This window comes from Asterias amurensis, chromosome 13 (genome assembly GCF_032118995.1).
Source record: "Asterias amurensis chromosome 13, ASM3211899v1".
Classification (NCBI taxonomy): Eukaryota; Metazoa; Echinodermata; class Asteroidea; order Forcipulatida; family Asteriidae; genus Asterias; species Asterias amurensis.
In genome coordinates this window covers 12,261,608-12,285,860 of record NC_092660.1, presented here as the reverse complement: position 1 = coordinate 12,285,860, position 24,253 = coordinate 12,261,608, and the positions used below count along the sequence as shown (strand labels likewise).

Genomic DNA, 24,253 nt, shown 5'->3' with positions numbered 1-24,253 from the left:
AGCCTGAACAAATCTTAACAGTTAAGTTGAATCACATTGTGCTACCACAATGCATCAAATCACATGATAAACATAAAGTCAACCAGAAGTTGTTATTGTTACTTCATCAAATTCTGGGCACCCTTTGCCAAGAAATGTTTTTTAAATTACGGGAGACTTTCGGACAATCATTTTTCACAATCACAGTTCTTGCCAGTCATGCCTGTGCTCAGACCTACGCGCGCAATACTGACGCGCGCAATACTGAGCATGTGCATGCATGCTCAGAGCCGCAAAAAGGGATCGTTATGTCTGCTGCCACCAGTGTCTCAAAAGTCTCCGATTGATTTGTCTTTTACCTAGACTGAACTCAAAAGAAACCATTTGCTTGGTGCCAAGTATTTTTGCCTTCTACCCTTTACTTTGGACTTCATAGTTTGGTAACAAGACGGTTGGACATTGAATAGTTATAGAATAACCCAGAGCTTTATTTCATAGTGTAGAGTGATCTGAGCAGCCCACTACAATCTATAGGTCAAGGGTTCAAACCCCATCCTCATCTCAATGAATATTTTATCATTCAGTCGGGAAAACATTTTGATGTATCGCAACAGAAACTCCCCCGCCGCTTACAATGATAAATGTAACCTGGCTCCAGGCCTGAGGCTTATAGTGTTGTAATGACACTTCGCCGATGGAATTAATTTTCCATTTGGGTTGTTTTATGGAGTTGGGGGTAATTTCTGTGACGGTTACGCACAGAGAAGGAGGTTGGGTTGCTTTAATTACTGGCTCGGTCGTTAGGTATTGGTGATGATTAGGCTGTCGCACTTTTCCTGTCAAGTGACAAAATAATGACAGGTGTATTGGTCATTTCTGCATCCTCTCTTGACGATGCGGGGGAAGGTGCAATGCCCCCTCCCCTCCCACAACATCCCACAGGATGCCTACCCATCACAAGGTATTCATTTGGTTGGTTTTTTTCCAACACTTTGTCTAATAGGCTATTTTGAGGTATTATCACTGTCAACAGCTCCACTTTATTAATATAGAAATGTCATTCGAGAGATCAATTGTTTTTGTTTTTCAAGCCTATCAAACGATGTGTACATCAGATCTGTTTTTATCGCACAGAGAAGTTTGGAGTTTCTGGCATTAAGATAATTTTCTCAGGTCGCGATGTGTAAAGAGATTCCAAATGGAATTTTTGCAGCGGCTAGTATTTCATACCTAGATGTGTATCCATGCCACTTTATAGCCACATTATCGTCCGTCCAGGCATGTGGTATCGTCCACACTCCTTCCCTACTCTAACCCGTCACCTTATACCTATCAAAATACCGTCTCACCACTTATGTAATTGCGTCGCTGAGTGCCAGTTGCATTAGTAAATCATATTTTCATCGGTGCGGCCCGCGGGGTAATTCTAGAAGTATAGGCATTCTTTCGCAGCTCTCGTTTTCTATCGGAGCCCTCGGTTTCATCCCCTTCTTTATTTTATGAAGGTCAGGGATATCAGCAAACGGTCATCGGATAGCTTTCAATTTACCTAGAGGTGTATCAAGTCTTGCTGGATACCCTTTTTAAAATGGGGCGATAAGTTTTGTTTGCCTAGTTCTATATTTGGCCGGAGGGCTTTTCCCAATTTGTTCACCTGCTGAAAATTAAGGATTTGTTTTGTCCCGCTGTCCTGTTTTGATCAAAAGCAATCAAGCCTGTGATAGCTGTGGGTGCTGCATCTCCGACCTTTTGGATTGGGGTGCTGGAACAGACTGCAGCCCTTCTATATTTCTAACATATAAATGCATTGTCTATAATTGGATTAATTCTTACCTAATCAAAAGAATTATAAACAAATCAATGTTGAATTTCCACTGTTACTGTGTCGCGCTCTTAATTGCGTGTAATTTTAATGACATCAGCACAAGCCAGCGTGCATAAACCTTGGAATAAAATTGTGTTTTTTGCAGGCCTAAAGTAACCTGAATTTTTCAGAGATAAAACTTTCAATGGGTTACTTTTAGGCATGAGGTGGCAGCACGCTCAGAGCACGGCTCTATGCTCAGAGCTACGTAAACAATGGAATTTCACCTGGTCTGCTGCCACCTAGCTCTTCAAAGACTCCATTGACAATGGAGTTACTGAATTGGGAAAGATCAAAGTTTTCATTGGCTTGTTGTTTCTTCATTTTGTTTCACAGACAGTCACCTAAAGACAAGTTACATCAAATCAAACCCAATCCACCTAATGTTGGTAAGTCATGTCCATCTTTACCCAGCCCCCTTTTGTAAAAATGTAAAAAACCAGACACTTTTCTTGTTCAAGATAAAGGCCCTCACCCTTTGGCGCGGGCCTTTATCACACGGCAACGACCCTGCCGGTTTTAAAAGTCCGTTTAAGAACTCGTCGCTACCCTTTTATTCCCTTACATTTTTTAAGTCTCGATTTTTATGTGGTAATTTTGGCCAAAAAAAAAGTTTGACAAGACTTGCTTCCCAAGAAATGGCCCGGAATGCACAAAGACGGTACTTTTTTTAACAATGTGACACTGACCTTTTTCTTGGACAGTTCTGATGAAGTTTTTTTGTATTTTTAGATTGTATTTCAAAAGGAGGTTATGGCAGTATTTGGCAGAGGGGCAAGAAAGTTTGTTAGAACAAGACACGTAATTCAATGTGTATTTGTTTCTTGATGCATAGATGAGAGCTATGGTAAGATGGCGTTTGAGACCCTTGAAGAGTTAGACTGGTGCCTGGAACAGCTTGAGTCAATGCAAACACATCGCTCAGTCAGCGATCTGGCAACAAGTAAAGTAAGTCACAAATCATATGTCTTTTCAAAAGTATAGACATTTCTTTTGTTGATAAAAAAAACGTCTTGGTTGACAAGGAGGGCCGAACGTTTGTAAAACACTCAATCGTATAAACAGATCTTTTAACAAAATTCACAATTTCTGCATGATTTCAATGAAATAAGATTCTTCCCATATAGTTGAGTTGCAATCAACACATTATTTGAATTTTTTTTTGTAACATTGGTACAAACAGTAGATCTGTTTTTGATTTGCATTCATGGCTTTCCATAGTTTTTCAACCAGGATTGGCAAAAACATGGGCTGTGATGGTGCAAAAGAAAGTTCTGTAGTCTTTTCTTTTCTTTGTACACAATTGGAGTAATGTTGACCTAGCTCGATTGCATTTCTCTCTTGCCTCTGAGTCTTGAAATAAACACCAATACCACATTAAGTAAATACAGAAAGCTCAGTAGTACATCCAACCATGGAGGAAGGAATAGAAGGAGCTCGAACGAAGGGACTTCAAAAGTCAAACCTGCGGTACCGCGGTCGTTAAACAACACCTCGTAATCACCGACATACCTTATACAGACAATGGGCGAACTGGCGTATGTGAGTTTGTGCGTGCACACTTGGTTCTTCACTCAACCATGGTGTCGTATGTCGTATGGATATAATACAGAAAAACTACTTTTTTGAGACCTGATAAAAATTGTGTACACTTGTGCTCACCAAATCGAAAAACACAATTGAATACCAACCACCCTCGTGTGCTAATACCCAAATTTTGAACCACCGCTAGTGACCGGAAAGTCACAAAAAATGAAAACATATGCCATGATGTGTCAGTGAAACACCACAAACGGTAAATGAAAACGTGTATATTCACAATTCTTGTCTCCAATGTTTCAACTTTACACGAAGGCAACGGTGCAGAGCGGCGGTACCGCACGTTCTGTACAAAGAAATCTAATCCTGCTCGTTAATCGGCCGTCCAGTTTGAGGTCTCCTATCTTTTTCCACTGGTTAGACGGGGGCATTGTCAGGGTATTCTTTTGTTACTCTGCGGTTTTGCGGGTGGTTCGAGCTCCTTCTATTCCTTCCTCCATGATCCAACCTAATGATCAGTTAACAAAAATTCATGCAAATCACAAAAAGCAGAACAAAAAATTAATGTCCTTATATTTCAAACCTAGTAGCACCTTACCTTCGAGATAGACTCTGCTAGGGTCGAAACATCTGGCCATTAACTATTTTTTGCATTTATACCATAGGTCCTTTTGATTGATAGGCAGTTTAAAACAGCCGCTAAGCTTTTATCGGCCTCCTCTGTTTTATAAATGCTGCTTTGTACAAGTCTAGAAGACCAACCCTATCTTAAGAAGCTGCAAAAGAAGACACTTACAAGTAAACACTTCTAGGTGCTCAAGGTGTTAGTTCAGGTTACTCTCAAAACCAGAAATACTGTATGATATTGTATTTCTATTGCACTGTTGAGATGCAAGCTGATACGGAAAAGTAACCTTTTTATTTTTTGTCTCTGTTTGCTACTTCAGTTCCGACGTATGCTCGGTAGAGAACTCTCTGCGTTTTCAGAGACCAGTAAATCAGGCAACCAGGTATCAGAGTACCTGTTAAGTACATATATAGGTGAGTATAAATGCTCCTGAAGACTGAAACCCCAACTTGATAAAAAAATAAAAAAACACCTTATTTACATTATGGGGGCGGTGTCAGTTTTAGAACTGCAAGATTATTGCGTTATTTGGTAACAGTGTTTTTCTGTGATATTGCTGGTCTGCTGGCCTCTATGCCAGTAGAAACACCCGAGAACTATATATTTCTGCCCACTGCATGCACAGGGGTCGATTTCACAAAGAGTTAGGACTAATCCTAACTTGGGACTAGTCCTAAGAGATATACAAACGTATGGCTAGTCCTAAGTTAGGACGAATAACTCGTCCTAACTCGAGATAAGACTAGTCTTAACTCTTTGTGAAATCCACCCAAGATGTTCAAAATTTGAAAAGAAGCGTGTAGATACGGACCAATGAGATGTCAAGCTTTTCAATACTGGTTTGGATGGTTAGTGACATCCGGAGGGGATAAGGAACTTTCAAGTTTTATCAGAGTTCAGACTTGTTCACGTCCGTCTGGTGAAACAAGAAGCTTTGTTAGTTTTCTAGTGCTGCGGATACCATTCACAGAAGCTCCTTGTAATGTAGAACTGGGGGTTACTAAAAAGATTTTAAATCCCACCATTTTTACAAAGTTCCTTAAAGACATTGCCGTCGATTTCACAAAACTCTTCCTATGCTTAAGACTAATCTTAGGACTTAGGACGAGTTCCAACCCTGCACTGTAGCATGCAGACATTAAGATTAATCCTAAAGGATGAGTTACTCGTCCTAACTCGAGATAAGACGAGTCCTAACTCTTTGTGAAATCGACGGCTGGACTGTTGGGTAATTGTCAAAGACCAGTCTTCTCACTTGTTGCATCTCAACATATGCATAAAATAGCAAACCTGTGAAAATTTGAGCTCAATCGGTCATCGAAGTTGCGAGATAATAATGAAAGAAAAAACACCCTTGTCACACAAAGTTGTGTGCCTCCAGATGCTTGTTTTTGAGACCTCAAATATTATTTGGGGTTTACCATTACACTGATGTGTGATGAGCACTGTGTACCCGATGCCTGCGGAAAAGAAATCCAAATGCATACTACTACTCGGGTGGGATTTGAACCACAGACCCTGCATTCTAGACCTCTTGACCCCAATGCAAATATTAAATTGATTACGTTACCAGCTGCTAATTGAAGGATTCAAACTGGCATCTAGCCACTGGGCACCCTTGGTTGTCTAGTGGTTACAGGCATGTGAGATTTTCTCTTTTAAGCTGATTTCCTCTTTTGGGGTTTTGATTCCTCTCTTTTTCTTCACTTTCTGTGTACAAAAGAATAGGAATAATATCTTTTCCTCTTTTTTCTTGTCCGGTTTTCTCTTTTCTTCTTCTTTAATGGATAGTTTCTCACATGCCTGTGGTAAAGACATCAGGGCCCAATTTCATAGAGCTGCTAAGCACAAAAATTTGCTTAGCATGAAATTTCTTCCTTGATAAAAACAGGATTACCAACCAAATTTTCATGTGATTCTCAGGATAAGCAAACGACAGCTAAATACCAGTAACAAGCAATATGCAACAAATGGAAATATGGTTGGTAATCCTGTTTTTATGAAGAAAGAAATTTCATGCTAAGCAAATTTTCTTGATTAGCAGCTCTATGAAATTGTGTATAGCTTTGGGAAGCAGTGGATACAGTTTTGGGAAGCATTGAAGTAGACTCGAGGACCACTTAGATGTAACTTTGACTATGTCTTTAGAAGTTGTAACTGGCATGTGGCCAGCGAACCAGTAGGGTCTGAAATTGAGATCTGAATTTTAAATAGACTGTCCGTAATGTTCGGATTTAGACCAGTAACCCCAGTACCCCCCTAGAGTTCTAGATTTCAAGCAGCATGAGGGGTGTGGGTTTTAATCCCACCGGAGAAGTAAGTCCATCAATTTGGGGGGTGGGTTTTTTTTCAGCAGGACTCAGGAAAACACTTAGTATACGGTGCTTATCATTTTTAATGTAGTTTATCATGACCTAAATTGTTCCTTTTTTCTCTTCAGACAAACACACGGATATTGACATGCCCGTCCAACCACCACGAGATGCCCCGTCACCCTCTCCAATCCCAAAGAATGCCCCGTCAAGAGTCGACAGTAAAGGGTCTACGACAACAACCTCAGGGCCGCTGTCTGCACGACGGAGCAACGACGCCGTCACCAAAATCAAAGGCATTCAAAAGTTGAAGCACCACAACAGCTTATCGCAGGATGTTGTGTCACGGTACGGCGTCTCGTACGAAAAAGAAGAAGATATGGAGAAGGTAGAACATATTTTGTTGACGTTTTAGAACAATAAATGTAATAAAACTTTACCAAGTCTTCATCAAGTCAAATGTTTTTGTTATTTACACACATGGGTGTTAGTTTTTCACTAAAATACTGGGGGATTTTACAAAGAGTTAAGAATTGTCTTATTTAGAATTAGGACAAGTTACCTGTCCTTATACTTGAGGACTAGCCTTGAGTTTTTAATGTCTCCTAGGACTAGCCCTAAGTTGGGGCGTTAGTCCTAACTCTTTGCGAAATCGACCGCTGCTGTCATTTAGCCTTCGAGAAAGACTCAGCTAGGGTCAAAATGTGATGTACATGTACTCCTTACTACTTGTGAGCTCTGTTTCAATATTTCTTAGAACCAAAAGATGATCTGTAATACTAAACATTTGCTGACATTTTTTTTCCTCTGTTGTTTATTTAGGAGATGGAGAATCTTGATAGATGGGGATTTGATGCTTTCAGGGTTGATGCTCTCACGAATCACAGACCTCTCACAGCAGTCACATTCACAGTACTGCAGGTAAGCAACTTCATCCTACAAAAGGCCACGACTAAGGGGATGTGTGTGAGGTTTTGTGGGGTCAGTCATCTTTGTGGAAAATTACTCCTTTGACACTAGGGTTTCATTGAGGGTTGAGTTGGAAACACAAGTAGAACAAAGAATTCATAGCGGGTAAGACAGAGGGCTTCAAAGACTATAATTTAGTTTCCGCTAGTGAAAAAGTTGCTGGCAGTGTAAGCACTTTATGTAATTCACCATATACTAAAACTGACAAACCTGTAGAAGTTTGAGATCGTTCGCCCATCTGGGTCACGAGAGAATAGTGAAAAAAACGATTACAAATTTTGCATTGCATCTATGCCAAAACAAAAATGAATAAAACGCTCACTGAGCGATAAACTCCAAACACGAAAGTAGATTATTTATTTTTCATCAAATATGAAATTTCAGACTGAAATATTTCAAGGTTTGTTTTCTACCTTAATCATCATTAGGACTGTGTAAGTTTTATGTAAATCTGTGATCTTCACGATTTTTGTTTCTTACCAATTCTGTAACGTTCCTTTAAGCAATGTGTATTTTAAAAGCACTGTGCTCACGATTCCAACCCATGACCTTTGCATTGGTAGAGAAGGGGTCTTACCACTAGACCACCGAGCCAGCCTGATGACTAAAGGCAGTTTGAATTCGTAGATTCATGAGTAATATGGAAATGTTTTGGGTTTTTTTTTGCAAAATGGAGAGGTTTTATCTAAGATCAATCTAGCCAGGGGAATAAGTGATACTTATCTGTACAGACTTGAAGTGTTCTAATTGCTGTCATAGATTAAGAATATGAGCTGGTGATATCTATGTCAATATTTTATTTTTTGTAGGAAAGAGGACTATTAAAGACGTTTCAGATTCCTCACAAGACGCTAATCACGTACATGATGATACTTGAGGATAATTACAATAAAGATGTCAAGTATCACAACCAGATCCATGCTGCAGACGTGGTCCAGTCTACCAACTATTTACTTTCAGCACCAGCACTTGAGGTGGGTTACCAGACCATTGCATAGGGCAGCCATCTTGTTTATCTCCAACTCTATTATCAATGTTAACCACAACAAGGCTGGAAGGTTAAAATAGTCTAGCCCCTTGTGGTTGTGTGAAAATCAATATTCATTATTTAGATTGCACACAGGGTACATGACAAAGACAGGGCAGCATGATAAACGTTTTTAAAAATTCTTCAAAAAAAAATTGCCTCAAAAAGTGTGAAATCTGCCTGCTGCATGTTCACAGATTTCAAAACTAAGTCAGTTCAAGTCGTTTATTTTAAACCCCAGTAAAAAAACCTTGAGTATAAACAGTTCTGACAAACTTATCTACTATTAATAATGATACAGTGCACTTAAACTAGCTGCAAGATTGAAAATGGTTGCACTTCTTGACAGGCACATTTTCTATCCTTTAAACTTGTATCTTCTTGTGGGAGAAAGTACTCAATTTGGCAACAGGTCAACATGTGGCTAGAGAACTGTATTTGTACACTTACTGATGAATTTTCTGTATTTTTTATTTCTTTATTTATTTATTGTTTCTTTTTTCTTTTTACTCAACATTAATTGGTTCTGGCAAACTAATAAACTATTAAGTATGATGGAGTGCTCTAAAGTTAGCTGCAAGATAGTAATTTGTCATGTTAATGGCAGACAACTTTTTTTCGCGAATTTTATCTCCTTATGGGAGGAAGTTCTCAATTTGGCACTAGGCCAACTGGTGGGTGAAAGAACAGTTTTTTGTACTGTTGATTTTTTTGGTGTATTTTTGTTCTGTTTTTTGTTTTTTGTTTTTTGTTTTTTAGACAATGTCAGTAGCTTAGGCTCCTGATTGTTCAACTTAACAATTTGCAACATGTTTTCGTTTTATCCCTCCGGTTCATTACAACATTAATGTGAGCATTGGGATGAATAAGTAATCAGACTAAACAAATCTTGTTTTATATATCAAACCGAAAGGGTATAAACAGGAGAAAATAATGTAATTTTGTATAAACAAAATAACATTTTTTTTTACCATTTCAACATGATGTTTGAGAACCTGTACTTTTTTTAACCAACTCTCATAGGACCTCGATCTAATGAAATATGAGAGCATCATAAAACTGAGTTTGACCTTGTAGCCCCCTCCGTAAAGGAACTTAGTGAGGAAGCTAAAAGGCTTCAAGTGCACTGGTTATACTTTGATATTCACAGTGTAACTCCACGCTGTCTGTATGCATCTGGGCCAAGTATACTTACACACCCAGCCATGCGTTTCCGCTTCCGTGTCTGCGCTAGATTTGCATGGTCCATTTACATCGAGACAAGATTAAGAAGGGTTAATGGATTCCATAATGTTGGGCCAAGGCTTAGAACACTGTCCCCTTAAAGACAGTTAAAACCATACCCAATTGTTGAAAAGAGTCTTGTGAATCAAAAGCACCAGGTTTTGTTTTAAATTGTAGGGGGCTCTGTCATATGTGGCAATTAACATGCAACCAGTTCAATTCCTCTAAAAAGGAAGGGGACAAAACTTGGATTTTCATTAAAAAAAATTAAAGCCATTGGACACTTTCAGTAAACAGTATTGTCCAAGGCCCACACTTCGTGTATCACAATTTATATGTAAAATAACAAACCTGTGGAAATTTAGGCTCAATCTGTCATCGGAGTCGGGAGAAAATAACGGGAAAACCCACCCTTGTATCCGCACGTTTCACCGTGTCATGACATGTGTTTTCTCGATATCGAGAATTGATATTGTTTTACCGTTTTCTCAAAAAGTAAAGCACTTCATGGAATAATATTTCAAGAGAAGTCTTTCACCACTACCTTCTGTAAACCCTATAAGTTATTTGTAAATCTGTGATTTTTTTTTTTTCCTGTAGCGAAAGGGTCCAATGGCTTTAACAAGAAGCTTATTGAGTATGAAACTCTGATATTTTACCTAGTTTGTTTTCTCTGTGTTTTTTTCCTTACAGAATGTATTCACAGATATTGAGACTCTTGCAGCGTTATATGCTGCAGCAATACACGATGTAAGGCACCCTGGTCTCAACAACCAGTTCCTCATTGCCTCAAGTAAGTTGATAATCAGTTTGTTGATTGTTTAACCAAATATAGAATGAATGGTTGTTTGATTTATTGATTTGATTGATTGATTGATTGATTAATTAAATAACTGTGTGGTCGATTTTGTTAAACCAGTTCCTCATTGCCTCAAGTAAGTTGGTATTGATTTTATTGATTGTTTAATCAAATATAGAATGAATGGTTGTTGATTTATTGATTTTATTGATTGATTAAATAAATAACTGATAGATCGATTTTGTTAAACCAGTTCCTCATTGCCTCAAGTAAGTTGATATTGATTTTATTGATTGTTTAACCAAATATAGAATGAATGGTTGTTTGTTTGAAATGAGTTTAGCAAGTAAGTAAAAAGCAAGTAAAAAGTACATTATGCAAGTAGAGAACATTAAATCAATTTATTGTAACAAATGCAACAAATGCTGTAACTGTTTGAAGATGTAATAGTATGTAACAAAGTCGATCAATCAGTTATTCAATTAATCAATCAATCAATAAAATGACATGAAACTGTGGTATGAGCACCATTGAGTACAATGAGTTTTGAGCACCACTCCATTAATTTAAAAGAGTGAAAAACCACTTGTTTTGTCCGCCATACCACTCTTGCAAAGAGCCATATGGTGGACAACTCTTTTTAGGGTGAAAGACTCGAGTTAGAGTGAAGTTGGTTCAAATTTCACTCAAAGAGAGTGACACAGATTGACTTTCACTCTCAAAAGAGCGAAACTGACACCGTTCAGACAAGAGAGTGAACTTTTCACGATTTTACATTAAGAGAGCAGTGAGTACCAGTCGCAGCAATGGTAACTGTATGGTGTTCTTGTTAGCAAGTTTTTGTGCTTGCAGGCTTTATGAAATTAGACACTGATCTTTAGATGAATCTTAATGCTTTGTGATCAACCCCTGTTCATCTGCTACAGATCTCAAACCTCAAAAATACTTAACTTGTATATTTTTGTTGTCCCTTCTTTCTGAAGGTTCTGAGCTAGCAATTCTGTACAATGATGAGTCAGTATTAGAGAATCACTCTGTGGCTGTAGCCTTCAAATTACTGCAGCTGGAAAACTGTAACCTGTTTGAAACACTGACCAAGAAGCAGCTGCAACAGCTCAGGAGAATGGTGATTGATATGGTGAGTTATACGCGCTTTTAACACAACCACTAGAGGGAGCCCTTATTTAAAGGCAGTGGACACTATTGGTAATTGTCAAAGACTAGCCTTCACAGTTAGTGTATCTCAACATATGCAAAAAATAACTAACCTTTGAAAATTTGAGCTCAAACGGTCATCAAAGTTGCAAGATAATAATGAAAAAAGAAAACACCCTTGTCACACGAAGTTGTGTGCGTTTAGATGGCTGATTTCGAGACCTCAAGTTCTAAATCTGAGGTCTCAAAATCAAATTCTTGAAAAATTACTTCTTTCTCGAAAACTATGGCACTTCAGGGGGAGCCGTTTCGCACAATGTTTTATACCATCAACCTCTCCCCATTACTCGTCGCCAAGAAAGGTTTAATGCTAATAATTATTTTGAGCAATTACCAATAGTGTCCACTGCCTTTAATTCAGTTCAAATAAAAAGTCGCACCCCTCTACTGCTGCAGATCTCAATTGTAAACTTTGGTGTGATTAGTGTGGCTATACAGCAGTTACATGTATGGCTTCTTACTGGCACCCCTGAACAAAGATATTGACAAAATAGGGAGAAGTAGGATTTGAAACTTTTCATGGTGGAAATACAATATGGAAAGCTGTCTCCAGAAGATGATCAGAGCATACTGATCGAAACATCAAGTTGAAACCAACAGTTCTTCTCAGAACCACCCCAACTCATTAGAGATAGTCACTGCATGGTGTTACCGCAAACCTTTCCAAAATAGGGAGACTTCCAACATAGGGCTATATAGATCGGTTTTGGTCTAGTGCTGGTATCCCAGGGGAAATTAACATGGGCTGTAGGAGGATTATTAAAAAGAGGGCGCTATCAGAAGACGTTTGTACACGGTTCACCATATGGGGGGACTGAATCTCTGTTAGGATAGAATCTCCTGCCACATCGGTACATTAATCCAGGAGTTGCAAGTCTCACTCCTGGCGAATCTCTTCGTTCACTCCAAATTTCTTTAAAATTAACCCAGTCAGTTTCCCTTGTGGTTTATGACTTATTTTAGTTCAGCGTTAAAAATTTATTTCTATATGCAAGATGTACCAAATGTAGTTGACAAGAAGATAACAGTTCTATGAATTACGTAAACTAAAAACAAGATTGATAAAAATACTCAATAATTGGGGACAAGAAACTTAATAGCATTTTTTTTCAATTTATTATTCTTGAAACCTCATTTCTTTTCTTGACATAACTTTCTGTTGCTATTTTAAAAAGTTGTGTATTTTTCCCTGTACATTCTCAGGTGTTAGCAACAGACATGTCCAAGCACATGAGCTTACTTGCTGATCTGAAGACAATGGTAGAGTCCAAGAAGGTTGCTGGATCAGGGGTGCTCCTCCTAGACAACTACAACGACAGAATGATGGTAAATAAGATTTCTAAGCCCACTCGTAAGATGTGGTCTCAATTTCATGCGTAGAAGAAAACAATTTTTTAAAAAAATTCAAAAAATCTACCCCACGGTTATTAGAATAAAAAGCAAGACAGGTTCTCAGAAGAACCTAATTCTACCCAGCAAGAAGATGTAAACATTGTGTTACTGCATACCAAATATACAGAGACATTTTGTTAAGAAAATTCCTGCTTAGAAAAACAAGCAGAGCATCAGTCACTATCAGTACACACGTTTTTTTGGTAAGCAAAAATATTTTGTGCTTAGCTAATAGACCTTTCCCATGAAGTATGTAAATTGCATATAGTGCGTACTCACTAACGTTTTGGTTGGCAAAATGAGGGAACATCCCGCTGTTTTGTACACGGCTTATGGCTGTGTGACGCAGACGCGATTGCGCGTCTGATAAGTGCACATCTCTATGGCGTTTGCCAACCAATAGGGTCTGTACGCATGCGTGAATGTTATTAGCACAATTCTTGGGAAGGGTCCATTCTCATTTGGAAACAAACATCGTTTTGCTTTGCACTTATGGCCTTCTATAGTTTTCTAGCCTTGATTGGCAAACTCAGACCAAGACCTTGCGATGGAAAGCTCAAGAGAGACTTGGAAGTGTCGTGGCCAAGCGGTTAAGAGCACCGAATTCAAACTTTGGTGTTTCCGATCAGCAGAGTGTGGGTTCAAATCCCCAGCCGTGACACTTGTGTCCTTAAGCAAGACACTTAACCATAGCTTTGTCCTTCGGATGGGACGTAAAGCCGTTGGTCCCATGTGTTGTGTAACCCATGTTAAAGAACCCAGTGCACTTTTCAAAAAGAGAAGGGGTTTGCCCCGGTGTTCCTGGCTGTAGCTGCTATATGCGCCGTAGCACCTTGTAAACCATTATAAGGTGCTAAATAATTGGGTCTCAAAATTCATCACTGCAATTACCTATCTTTCTGAAAGTTTGTATAATACTCAGCGCCTTGAGTACCTGGTTTGGTAGATACGTGCGCTGTATAATACTTTGATATTATTATTATTATTATTACTAATCTTTTCCTGTTCCATTGATCTCTCCTAGGTTTTGAATAACTTGGTCCACTGCGCCGATCTTGGCAATCCAACCAAGCCACTGCACATCTATCGTAAGTGGACGGAGCGTGTGATGGAAGAGTTCTTCCTACAGGGTGATCTAGAGAGGCAGAAAGGAATGGAAGTCAGTCCCATGATGGACCGGTATAATGCATCCATCGAAAAGTCACAGGTATGTCCAATGGAAATGGTGCTGTTCTGGGAGTTTGTTCAGGAGTTAGTGGTTTGGAGGCATATATTGATATTTTGTTTGGTGGGGGCAGGGCTCAAATTTGGGGGAAATAAATGTTTTCTGGACGAGAATTTGTTAGCAAGTCCAGAATCATTATGAAAAAAATTCCTGATTCCTGACAACATGCATTTAAAACTTAATACTTTATTTGAACATTAGTCTAAAACATTTAAGAGGAGATTTAATTTGTCAACATTTTAACATAATTTGTTTTTGATCAAGATGTTGCACAGTGAGGTACATTGTTTTGATATTCAATTACAAACAGCTGGATTTGTTTGGTCATAAGTTTACTGGCCTGACACTAAAAGCAGCAGTCTAGTATACATGTTGAGCCTTACTGAGCCTTACCTTGGGTTATTTGTTCCCCTTTTTTGTTTTTTAACCATGCTTTGTGACTTCTAGATTTACTAGTCTATAAAGTTTTTTTTCTGTTTGTATCTCCATCAACAGGTTGGTTTCATTGACTACATTGTGCATCCGTTGTGGGAGACATGGGCGGATCTTGTCTACCCAGACGCCCAGGAGCTCCTAGACCTTCTGGAAGAGAACCGTGACTGGTATAGCAGCCAGATCCGCAACAGCCCTACCCCGACGTCTGAAGATGATACAATCAAAGAGACAGACGATGACGAGAAGTTTCAATTTGAGATGTCTCCGGTGGAGCATCAGGATGTGACAAGTATAAACTCTGGTGACACGCCCGTGCCAAACGAGTCCAAGACTGTGGTCAAGTCGAACTCTAAGGAATTCTCACATCCGGAGGTCGTCAAAACGGAAGGCCTGGAGAACAAGTTTGCAAAGTTGAAAGAAAAGTCCTCAAAGGAGACGGATTTATAATAGACTGAGGGAATTCACTCTCATGATCTGTATATGCCAGTGCATTTATTTATATTAGCGATTACACCTGAAGAAAGCCAGCCACCTAGGATATTATGGAGTCAGTGAGATTTTAACTCTACCACTATTTCGTGTTCACCTAGTTTTACTGAAGCCGCAATGGGAAAAGTGTAGGGGAATCCTGAGCTCTACTGCTGTTTCATGTTCTATTTAAGCCACAGTAGAAACTTTGACATGTTTTACCCTCCGGGATGTTATAGTTCCACTGCTGTTTCATGTATCACATGTTTTATTAAATTACCGGAGTTGCTGATTCTTTGGCATCAAACAGCATGGAATCTTTGAACCAGAGTCGTCAACAATGCACAATCATCATTTTTTTGAGCAAATGATTTGCCTTTATCCCTGCTGCATGCCGTCACAATTCAGGTTGCTGAGAAGTTGCCCCCTCCTCATCCCCCACCCAACAGAATGTAACGGACAAGCGAAGCACCAGAGCTACAGTTTTAATTATCAACTCGGATGTATGTGCTAGAGGATGAATCTTATTTATAACTGTCGCCTGGAGGAGTAGGAGGGGCTGTAACTCTATGTACATACCTTACAGACAGCCGTTTCCTGTTCGCCGTTGGACTTTATTTTTTTTACTCCTTTTGCTGGTGAAGTCTGTACACTTAGTTGGCTTAACATCCATCAAGGCATCGCATCACCTGATGATAGGGAAGTTATCTTCAGCATCTGTTGAAAAACCAAGCTGGGTTTTTAATTAAGGTTCCTTCTTGTTTGGAAAAAAAGCAAGAGTGTTTAAGATGTTCGGTAAGAAAAAGGGACTGATCTGTAAAACTCTATTTTACGATTTCTTTGATTCACTATTGTAGCTTAATTTATACAATTGCTGCTTTGGTATTGTTTTGGTATAAAGTTTTTGTAATCCATGGTTTTTATGGTATAGAATTTGTTGCTATCACATGGAGATGACAAGTCATGGCTGAGCAAGAGGCCATGTTTGACGTTGCTAAGGTGAAAACCTGGAATAGACGTGTGTAATTTTATTGCTGCTTTGTTTTTTTCCCTGGCGTCTTAGTACAAATTGACTGATCACCATCGAGATATTCTGCGTGTTATTGTTGATGTACAACAAACGTTAATACAACAAGGTGTGTTTGCTGTTGGTTTGAGGCTCTGCATGGTGGATAGTAGTTCTTTCTGGTACAGCGTGTAGTACATGTATATACCCCTTTGGGAAGAAGTGTTGTTGTCTAAAATCCAACTTGTTCTTTTCAGAACCAACACATTTTCCCAGAAGAAATTAACTACTGTAGCCATAAGAACATCTTGTTTTGGTGTTGCTTTTTTATGATTGAAGAAAAACACGCACGGTTTGGACGTTAGGGTTCAATGCAAAAATGGTGACCAGGCCAATGTGTTTTTGTGACAATTGATCTAACAATTTGATGTGTTTTTTTTGTGTTTCAACTGCTGTTTGGAAAAAAAAGTGTTTGTGGCTTAATTTATAAACAACTGCAAAAATATGATGCATTCTGTAAAACGATAATTGCAAAGCTTCCCCCCCCCCCTAAAATAAATTAAGAACACCTAGATCCTTGAGGAGAAATTTTCGTCTTACCTTTTATACTTAGAGAATAATTAATTTATAATACAGCCTGGAGGCCATGTAGGATAATGAATAAAATTTAATGATATAGTTCACCAGAACCAAGTGAAGGACTTGGTAATAAATAGTTAAAAGGAATCGTAAGGAACAGAGGAATGATTGAAAGTAGCTAACAAATTGTGATAAATAAAACGTAGAGTTCAGGCCTGTATTCAAAATAGAAAACAATTTAATACGCACTAGGGGTTTATGTAATATTTTGGGAAAGCCAAGGTATTGTTTATACGCAAATAAACACACATTCATCGATGATGTAAACGATTTTGAGTTAAAAGCAAAGTGGGGGAAATATTGTTTCCTTTTTCTGTCAATAGAGGACAGCCATTCTAGAAGGAGCCATACTGGTGAAATTCATCAAAATCCTTCACCCAACTCCCAAACTGTGTGATTATGATCATTACATACTTGCCCCTGTAATGAAGCTTTTATTTGGCTTGGATGTGTCGTATTGAGTTCATTAAAATAGGGTAAGAACCCAGGGAGAGATAATTATGTAATTTCAGGCTTTTAAAAAAAAAGAACAATTGTCAAAGGGGACTTCCGCCAAACTATTCTCAGGAAGTTTGAGGTGATTGTTTCAACTTTACTCAAAGGATTTTCAGGTCACTCTAAGTAGTGTTGAATAATTTCTAAAGCTTCTTAAATTGAGAGTAATTAAAAAAATATATCCAAGACCTACACATAGAACTGTTGCAGAAAAAATGTGAAATTTTTTGTTGGTGACAAAAAATCTTTTCAGAAAAAGTTTTCACATGAGTTTGTTAACATCCAGGAAGTCTCAACGATGTGGTCTCTTGTCCCTAGAGTGTTTAGCCTGACTTTTAACACACTCCCTAAAGCTCATAGTTGGGATTGGGTGGTCCATCAAAACCAAATTTCAAACATTTTTTGCATTTTCAACATGAGCTTGAAATACCTTAGTTCTCATTTCCAAATAATCTTGAAACTAAAGTTTTGGAGTACAGTGTGTGTAAAATCAGTCCGAACTGTGAAACTTAGATTTGAAACAAGTTATGCAAGTTATTTATAAGTCCGACCCAGTGTCAGGTATGTACATTAAAGGCAGATTCATTCTTCTCAGAGTATCATTCTAAGTATGTCTGGTACCCTGACTCAAATGTCAGATTGCAGTATGGTAACATTTATATACATCATGAGTTTGAAAAAAAAATAAGGCTGTGTCCGAATTGGCGACTTCGGCTACAGCTACGGCTAGATCAGCGCGTCTGTCAGTGTTGAAGGATAGGCAGACGCGCACGCCCTAGCCGTAGCTGTAGCCGAAGTCGCCAGTTCGGACACGGCCTGAGTGCATTTTCATCATATTAGGGGGTTCTCTTGAAGTGAAAGCAATTGAACAAGGACTCATGTTTTGTTAGAGAGTATTTCAGATTGAAATATTTCTCTGGTGGATTGGCACTTCTGAATAATCATTGAGCGTTCAGATTGAAGCTAATAAATTGGTTTGATCTAGTTTAAAGTGGCTTATTTATGGCAAAATAAATAAAAATAAAAACCAGGCCATCAGTGCTCCAGGTTCAACCAAGTTAAAGAGACCATATTTGTTTAGGTTTTGGCAATTTTTATGTCTCGGTCTCGGGGCCTGAGGCAATGTTGGAATTAACACCTCTGACAGCAACTGTGGCTTCATCACTCCATAAATATGGTTGAAGCCTAGGATACCTATAGCAACACTCTTAGCCACAGCCACATCCACAGATTCAAACATAACCTAGTACTCTATCATTGCAACTGACACAATGATAAGCCAAAGCCCACAGTCAAACAGTCAGGTTGTTCTAATCCAATAAATAGAGCATTTCTGCATTGAGTCGGTGTACCAGACAAGCCAGTGAGACTCCACGGAGTTCCCAAAAATTGTTCTTGTTAATAATGGAAATTATTCCTTGAAATATATAATATATATATTAAAAAACATAATGTATATATTGAATGTACAGATTAAAGTGGGTAGATTAATACATCTTTCCTCTAGAAGAGTTGGAGTATAAAACAAAAATGTTTAAATTGTACATGATGTGAAAAAGAAGTTTTCATTTTTGTTTTTTCTCCCATATGGGTAACTTAACTTTACCTCATAATATTGTTTGATAATTATTTTACATTAACATAAAGTTAACTTTTCTTAGGTGAATAAGTTATGGTTTAGAGATACATGTAGTGTAAGTAAATGGTTTTTTAATGGTATTTTTTTACTCTGATTCGGGATTGTCCCTTTAAAGGTTTGAAAACGAGTTGGGCAGAATTTTCTTTTGTTTTCTTAGCGCCAGCAAGTTTGCTAAGCTCAGACAAGCTATTTTAGCAGATACAAGCCAAAAATGCAATGCTACTATAACACAGCTTGAGACTGGTTTCCCCATATTTATGTGCTTAGCGATCATGTTAAGCAGTCTAGATTGATAAGTCTGAAATTTGTTTAATAAGTTGATTTTATTTGAAATGGGATTCACAAGATTTAAAAAAACCAACACTTCTAGAATTGGATTGTATAGAAGTGTACACCAGTTAAAGACTTTAGAAAACACAATGATCCATGTATGTTTTAGTGCATGTTGAGTGCTGCACATTTTTTGCAAATGCCGTTGAAAGGTTTCCACCTCAACCACTCAAGATGATTTTCTTAAAGATTGAAGTCACTTATTTGACTGTCTGCAAGTGTTGACCGTGTAACCTAACAAAATATTTACATTTTGCAATTTTACAAGCTGAACACCCCTCCCCCCCCTAAAACAAAAAGCACCCCGCCCCTCGTGCTGATGCCAAATTGAGAGCTTTCGTTTAAAGACAGTGGGGCACTATTGGTAATTGTCAAAGACCAGTCTTCTCACTTGGTGTATATCAACATATGCATAAATTAACAAACCTGTGAAAATTTGAGCTCGATTGGTCGTCAGGGTTGCAAGATAACTATGACAGAAAAAAACACCCTTGTCACACAAAGTTGTGTGCCTTTAGATGCTTGATTTCGAGACCTCAAATCCTAAACTTGAGGTCTCAAAATCAAATTTGTGGAAAATTACTTCTTGCTCGAAAACTGCTTCAGAAGGAGGTTTCTCACAATGTTTTCTACTATCAACCTCTCCCCATTTCTCGTCACCAAGTAAGGTTTTATGCTGATAATTATTTTGTGTAATTACCAATAGTGTCCACTGCCTTTAAGCTGTTAGGTGAAGCCAAACAAATCTTGAGAACCTCTATGCATTTGTAATTATTTTGTGATTTTATTAAGACTGAGAAAGCTGTATTCCACAAGAAGTAAATTATGTGTAAATTTCTTCATCTTAGAGAGCGGTGAGAAGACGTACAAACAATTTTAGTTGATGTTCACACTATTGTTGCACAGTATTTTGAATTCTTTAAAATGACAAACTTACCTTTGCAATATTTATCCCCTTTTTATAGCCTATTTGAGATTAATAATTTATTCCAATGGTTTATTTTAATTCAGAGGTTTTTCTCATGAGTGTAAAATAATTATATTATTTTTATGGTGTTCTGACGAAAAAAAGTACAGAGTGTTAGAAGTGTCATTTTATTATCAATACTGAAGCCTGTGTTAGTGGCACTGTGCCTAATGTCAAAGAACTGCTAAGCGGGAAATAATTTAGCGCTAAGCAAACCTAGTCCTGAATCAGTTACAAACAATAGACAATACAGAGTTCTGGGAGGGTAACTGGTTTTATAATGGCTTGGCAAAAAATGATCTTCAGCTCGATAGATTTGATCTTGGCCATGAAGCACACAACACATTTGTAGGATGAATTGGGTATGCTCAAATCTGAAAAAAAGTTGTAGGGGCTTCTGACGAGGTCGGTTTGAAGAAACTTTGACCTTTAAACTGACCTCACACGCTGAATTGTCAGTACGGGATCTGTCATCTTGGAAATCATGTTGCATGTCAAGACATATTTCGTTCACTGCACACACAATGATAGCGTACTGACTCCAGATCAGCTCAACCACTGACCTCAGATGGTGTCAAGTCTCGCGCACATTTGAGTATTGCGCCATGCTCAAGCAAGATTTTGTTTCATTTACACATTAAAGCAATGCCACAAAAACCTGAAAGGCGTTAACATGTCTGATAAGGGCAAGACGTGCACTTTCTAGCTAGTTCTAAACTGGCACTTTACTTGGCTGGTGCTTTACTGTTGATAATAAAATGATGCATTCTGTTAGTTCACTTTTAAAACATCATTTTAGTCACTTGTTAAAACTGATGCACGGAATACCCAACAATAAACAACTAATGTCGGTTTACCACACTGAATATCATTTGGTTTTCAACTTGTGTCATTTCATGGATCAACTGCAATTCTTGTAGAAATAGTTAAAACAATTAGTGCTTAATTTACTTAGCAGGGCTAAGAGGGGTCAGAGGTCACAATGCTGAAAATGTTCACAAGTCTTGTGTACTTGTCAAATTTTGCGCCAAAATGTTCACAAGTGTTCTTGTGTACTTGTCAAACTTTTGCCTGAAAATGTTCACAAGGCTATAGTCTTGTGTACTTGTCAAATTTTGCGCTGAAATGTTCACAAGGCTTATGGTTTTGTGTACTTGTCAAATTTTGCGCTGAAATGTTCACAAGGCTTATGGTTTTGTGTACTTGTCAAATTTTGCCTGAAAATGTTCACAAGGCTATAGTCTTGTGTACTTGTCAAATTTTGCGCTAAAATGTTCACAAGGCTTATGGTTTTGTGTACTTGTCAAATTTTGCCTGAAAATGTTCACAAGGCCTTGTGTACTTGTCAAATTTTGCGCTATAATGTTCACAAGGCTGTCAAATTTTACATGAAAATGTTCACAAGACTATACACTTGTGTACTTGTCAAATTTTGCCTGAAAATGTTCACAAGGCTATATATAGTCTTGTGTACTCGTCAAATTTTGCGCTAAAATGTTCACAAGGCTATATAGTCTTGTGTACTTGTCACATTATGCGCTATATTGTGTATGTACTTGTCAAATTTTGTGCTTTAATGTTCACAAGGCTATAGTCTTGTGTACTTGTCACATTTTGCGCTAAAATGTTCGTAAGGCTATGTGAACTTGTCAAATTTTGCATGAAAATGTTCACAAGGCTTTAGTCTTGTGTACTTGTCACATTATGCGCTATAATGTTCACAAGGCTATAGCCTTGTGTACTTGTCAAATTTTGCACTTAAATGTTCAAATTGTGCTTGAAAATGTTCACAAGGTTTTAGTCTTGTGTACTTGTCACATTTTGTGCTTTAATGTTCACAAGGCTATGGTCTTGTGTACTTGTCAAATTTTGCGCTTTTGCGCTAAAATGTTCACAAGACTATAGCCTTGTGTACTTGTCAGATTTTGCCTGAAAATGTTCACAAGGATATAGTCTTGTGTACTCGTCAAACTTTGCGCTAAAATGTTCACAAGACTATAGCCTTGTGTACTTGTCAAATTTTGCGCTTTTGCCTGAAAATGTGAACATTTTCAAGCAAAATTTGACAAGTACTTAAGGCTATAGTCTTGTGAACATTTTAGCGCAAAATTTGACGAGTACACAAGACTATAGCCTTTTGCTTGAAAATGTTCACAAGACTATAGCCTTGTGTACTTGTCAAATTTTGCGCTTTTGCCTGATAATTTTGCATGAAAATGTTCACAAGGCTATAGCCTTGTGTACTTGTCAAATTTTGCGCTTTTGCCTGAAAATGTTCACGAGGCCTTGTGTACTTGTCAAATTCTGCGCTATAATGTTCACAAGGCAATAGCCTTGTGTACTTGTCAAATTTTACATGAAAATGTTCACAAGGCTATAGTCTAGTGTAATTGTCAAATTTTATGCTAAAATGTTCAAATGTTGCTTGAAAATGTTCACAAGGCTATAGTCATGTGTACTTGTCACATTTTGCGCTTAATGTTCACAAGGCTACATTCTTGTGTACTTGTCAAATTTTGCATGAAAATGTTCACAAGGCTATAGTCTTGTGTACTTGCCAAATTTTGCTCTAAAATGTTCAAATTTTGTTTGAAAATTTTCACAAGGTTATGTACTTGTGTACTTGTAAAATTTTTCGTTTTTGCCTGAAAATGTTCACAAGGCTATAGCCTTGTGTACTTGTCAAATTTTGCGCTAAAACGTTCACAAGGCTTATGGTTTTGTGTACTTGTCAAATTTTGCCTGAAAATGTTCACAAGGCTATAGTCTTGTGTACTTGTCAAATTTTGCGCCATAATGTTCACAAGGCTGTCAAATTTTACATGAAAATGTTCACAAGGCTATAGCCTCGTGTACTTGTCAAATTTTGCGCTAAAACGTTCACAAGGCTTATGGTTTTGTGTACTTGTCAAATTTTGCCTGAAAATGTTCACTAGGCTATAGCCTTGTGTACTTGTCAAATTTTGCGCTAAAACGTTCACAAGGCTTATGGTTTTGTGTACTTGTCAAATTTTGCCTGAAAATGTTCACAAGGCTATAGTCTTGTGTACTTGTCAAATTTTGCGCCATAATGTTCACAAGGCTGTCAAATTTTACATGAAAATGTTCACAAGGCTATAGCCTCGTGTACTTGTCAAATTTTGCGCTAAAATGTTCACAAGGCTTATGGTTTTGTGTACTTGTCACATTATGCGCTATAATGTTCACAAGGCTATAGCCTTGTGTACTTGTCACATTTTGCGCTAAAATGTTCAAATTTTGCTTGAAAATGTTCATAAGGTTATAGTCTTGTGTACTTGTCACATTTTGTGCTTTAATGTTCACAAGGCTATAGTCTTGTGTACTTGTCAGATTTTGCGCTTTTGCCTGAAAATGTTCACAAGGATATAGTCTTGTGTACTCGTCAAACTTTGCGCTAAAATGTTCACAAGACTATAGCCTTGTGTACTTGTCAAATTTTGCGCTTTTGCCTGAAAATGTTCACAAGGCTATAGTCTTGTGAACATTTTAGCGCAAAATTTGACGAGTACACAAGACTATAGCCTTTTGCTTGAAAATGTTCACAAGGCTTTAAGTCTTGTGCTTGTCAAAATTTCCCTGAAAATGTTCACAAGGCTATAGCCTTGTGTACTTGTCAAATTTTGCATGAAAATGTTCACAAGGCTTTAGCCTTGTGTACTTGTCAAATTTTGCGCCTTAATGTTCCCAATGTCTTGTGTACTTGTCAAATTTTGCGCTTATGCCTGATAATTTTGCATGAAAATGTTCACGAGGCCTTGTGTACTTGTCAAATTCTGCGCTATAATGTTCACAAGGCAATAGCCTTGTGTACTTGTCAAATTTTGCGCTTTTGCCTGAAAATGTTCACAAGGCTATAGTCTTGTGAACATTTTAGCGCAAAATTTGACGAGTACACAAGACTAAAGCCTTTTGCTTGAAAATGTTCACAAGGCTTTAAGTCTTGTGCTTGTCAAAATTTGCCTTAATGTTCCCAAGGCTATAGTCTTGTGTACTTGTCAAATTTTGCATGAAATTTTGCATGAAAATGTTCACAAGGCTTTAGCCTTGTGTACTTGTCAAATTTTGCGCTTTTGCCTGATA

The 24,253-nt window shown here is 37.9% G+C and overlaps 1 protein-coding gene across 7 annotated transcripts in view; it reads left to right on the top strand.

Moving 5' to 3' along the window:
- LOC139945725 (3',5'-cyclic-AMP phosphodiesterase 4C-like) overlaps window positions 1-21,018 on the top strand; it is a 126,022-nt gene extending 105,004 nt beyond the window's left edge. For all 7 annotated transcript variants that reach the window (XM_071943097.1, XM_071943098.1, XM_071943096.1 and 4 more), the window contains 11 exons: window positions 2,180-2,232; window positions 2,679-2,791; window positions 4,330-4,423; window positions 6,451-6,710; window positions 7,145-7,243; window positions 8,101-8,265; window positions 10,236-10,335; window positions 11,325-11,479; window positions 12,760-12,882; window positions 13,973-14,155; window positions 14,669-21,018. In XM_071943097.1, coding sequence (XP_071799198.1) covers window positions 2,180-2,232; window positions 2,679-2,791; window positions 4,330-4,423; window positions 6,451-6,710; window positions 7,145-7,243; window positions 8,101-8,265; window positions 10,236-10,335; window positions 11,325-11,479; window positions 12,760-12,882; window positions 13,973-14,155; window positions 14,669-15,055 — 1,732 coding nt within the window. In that variant the 3' untranslated portion in view covers window positions 15,056-21,018. The remainder of the gene's footprint in view (window positions 1-2,179; window positions 2,233-2,678; window positions 2,792-4,329; window positions 4,424-6,450; window positions 6,711-7,144; window positions 7,244-8,100; window positions 8,266-10,235; window positions 10,336-11,324; window positions 11,480-12,759; window positions 12,883-13,972; window positions 14,156-14,668) is intronic.
- The last annotated feature ends 3,235 nt before the right edge of the window (window positions 21,019-24,253 follow it).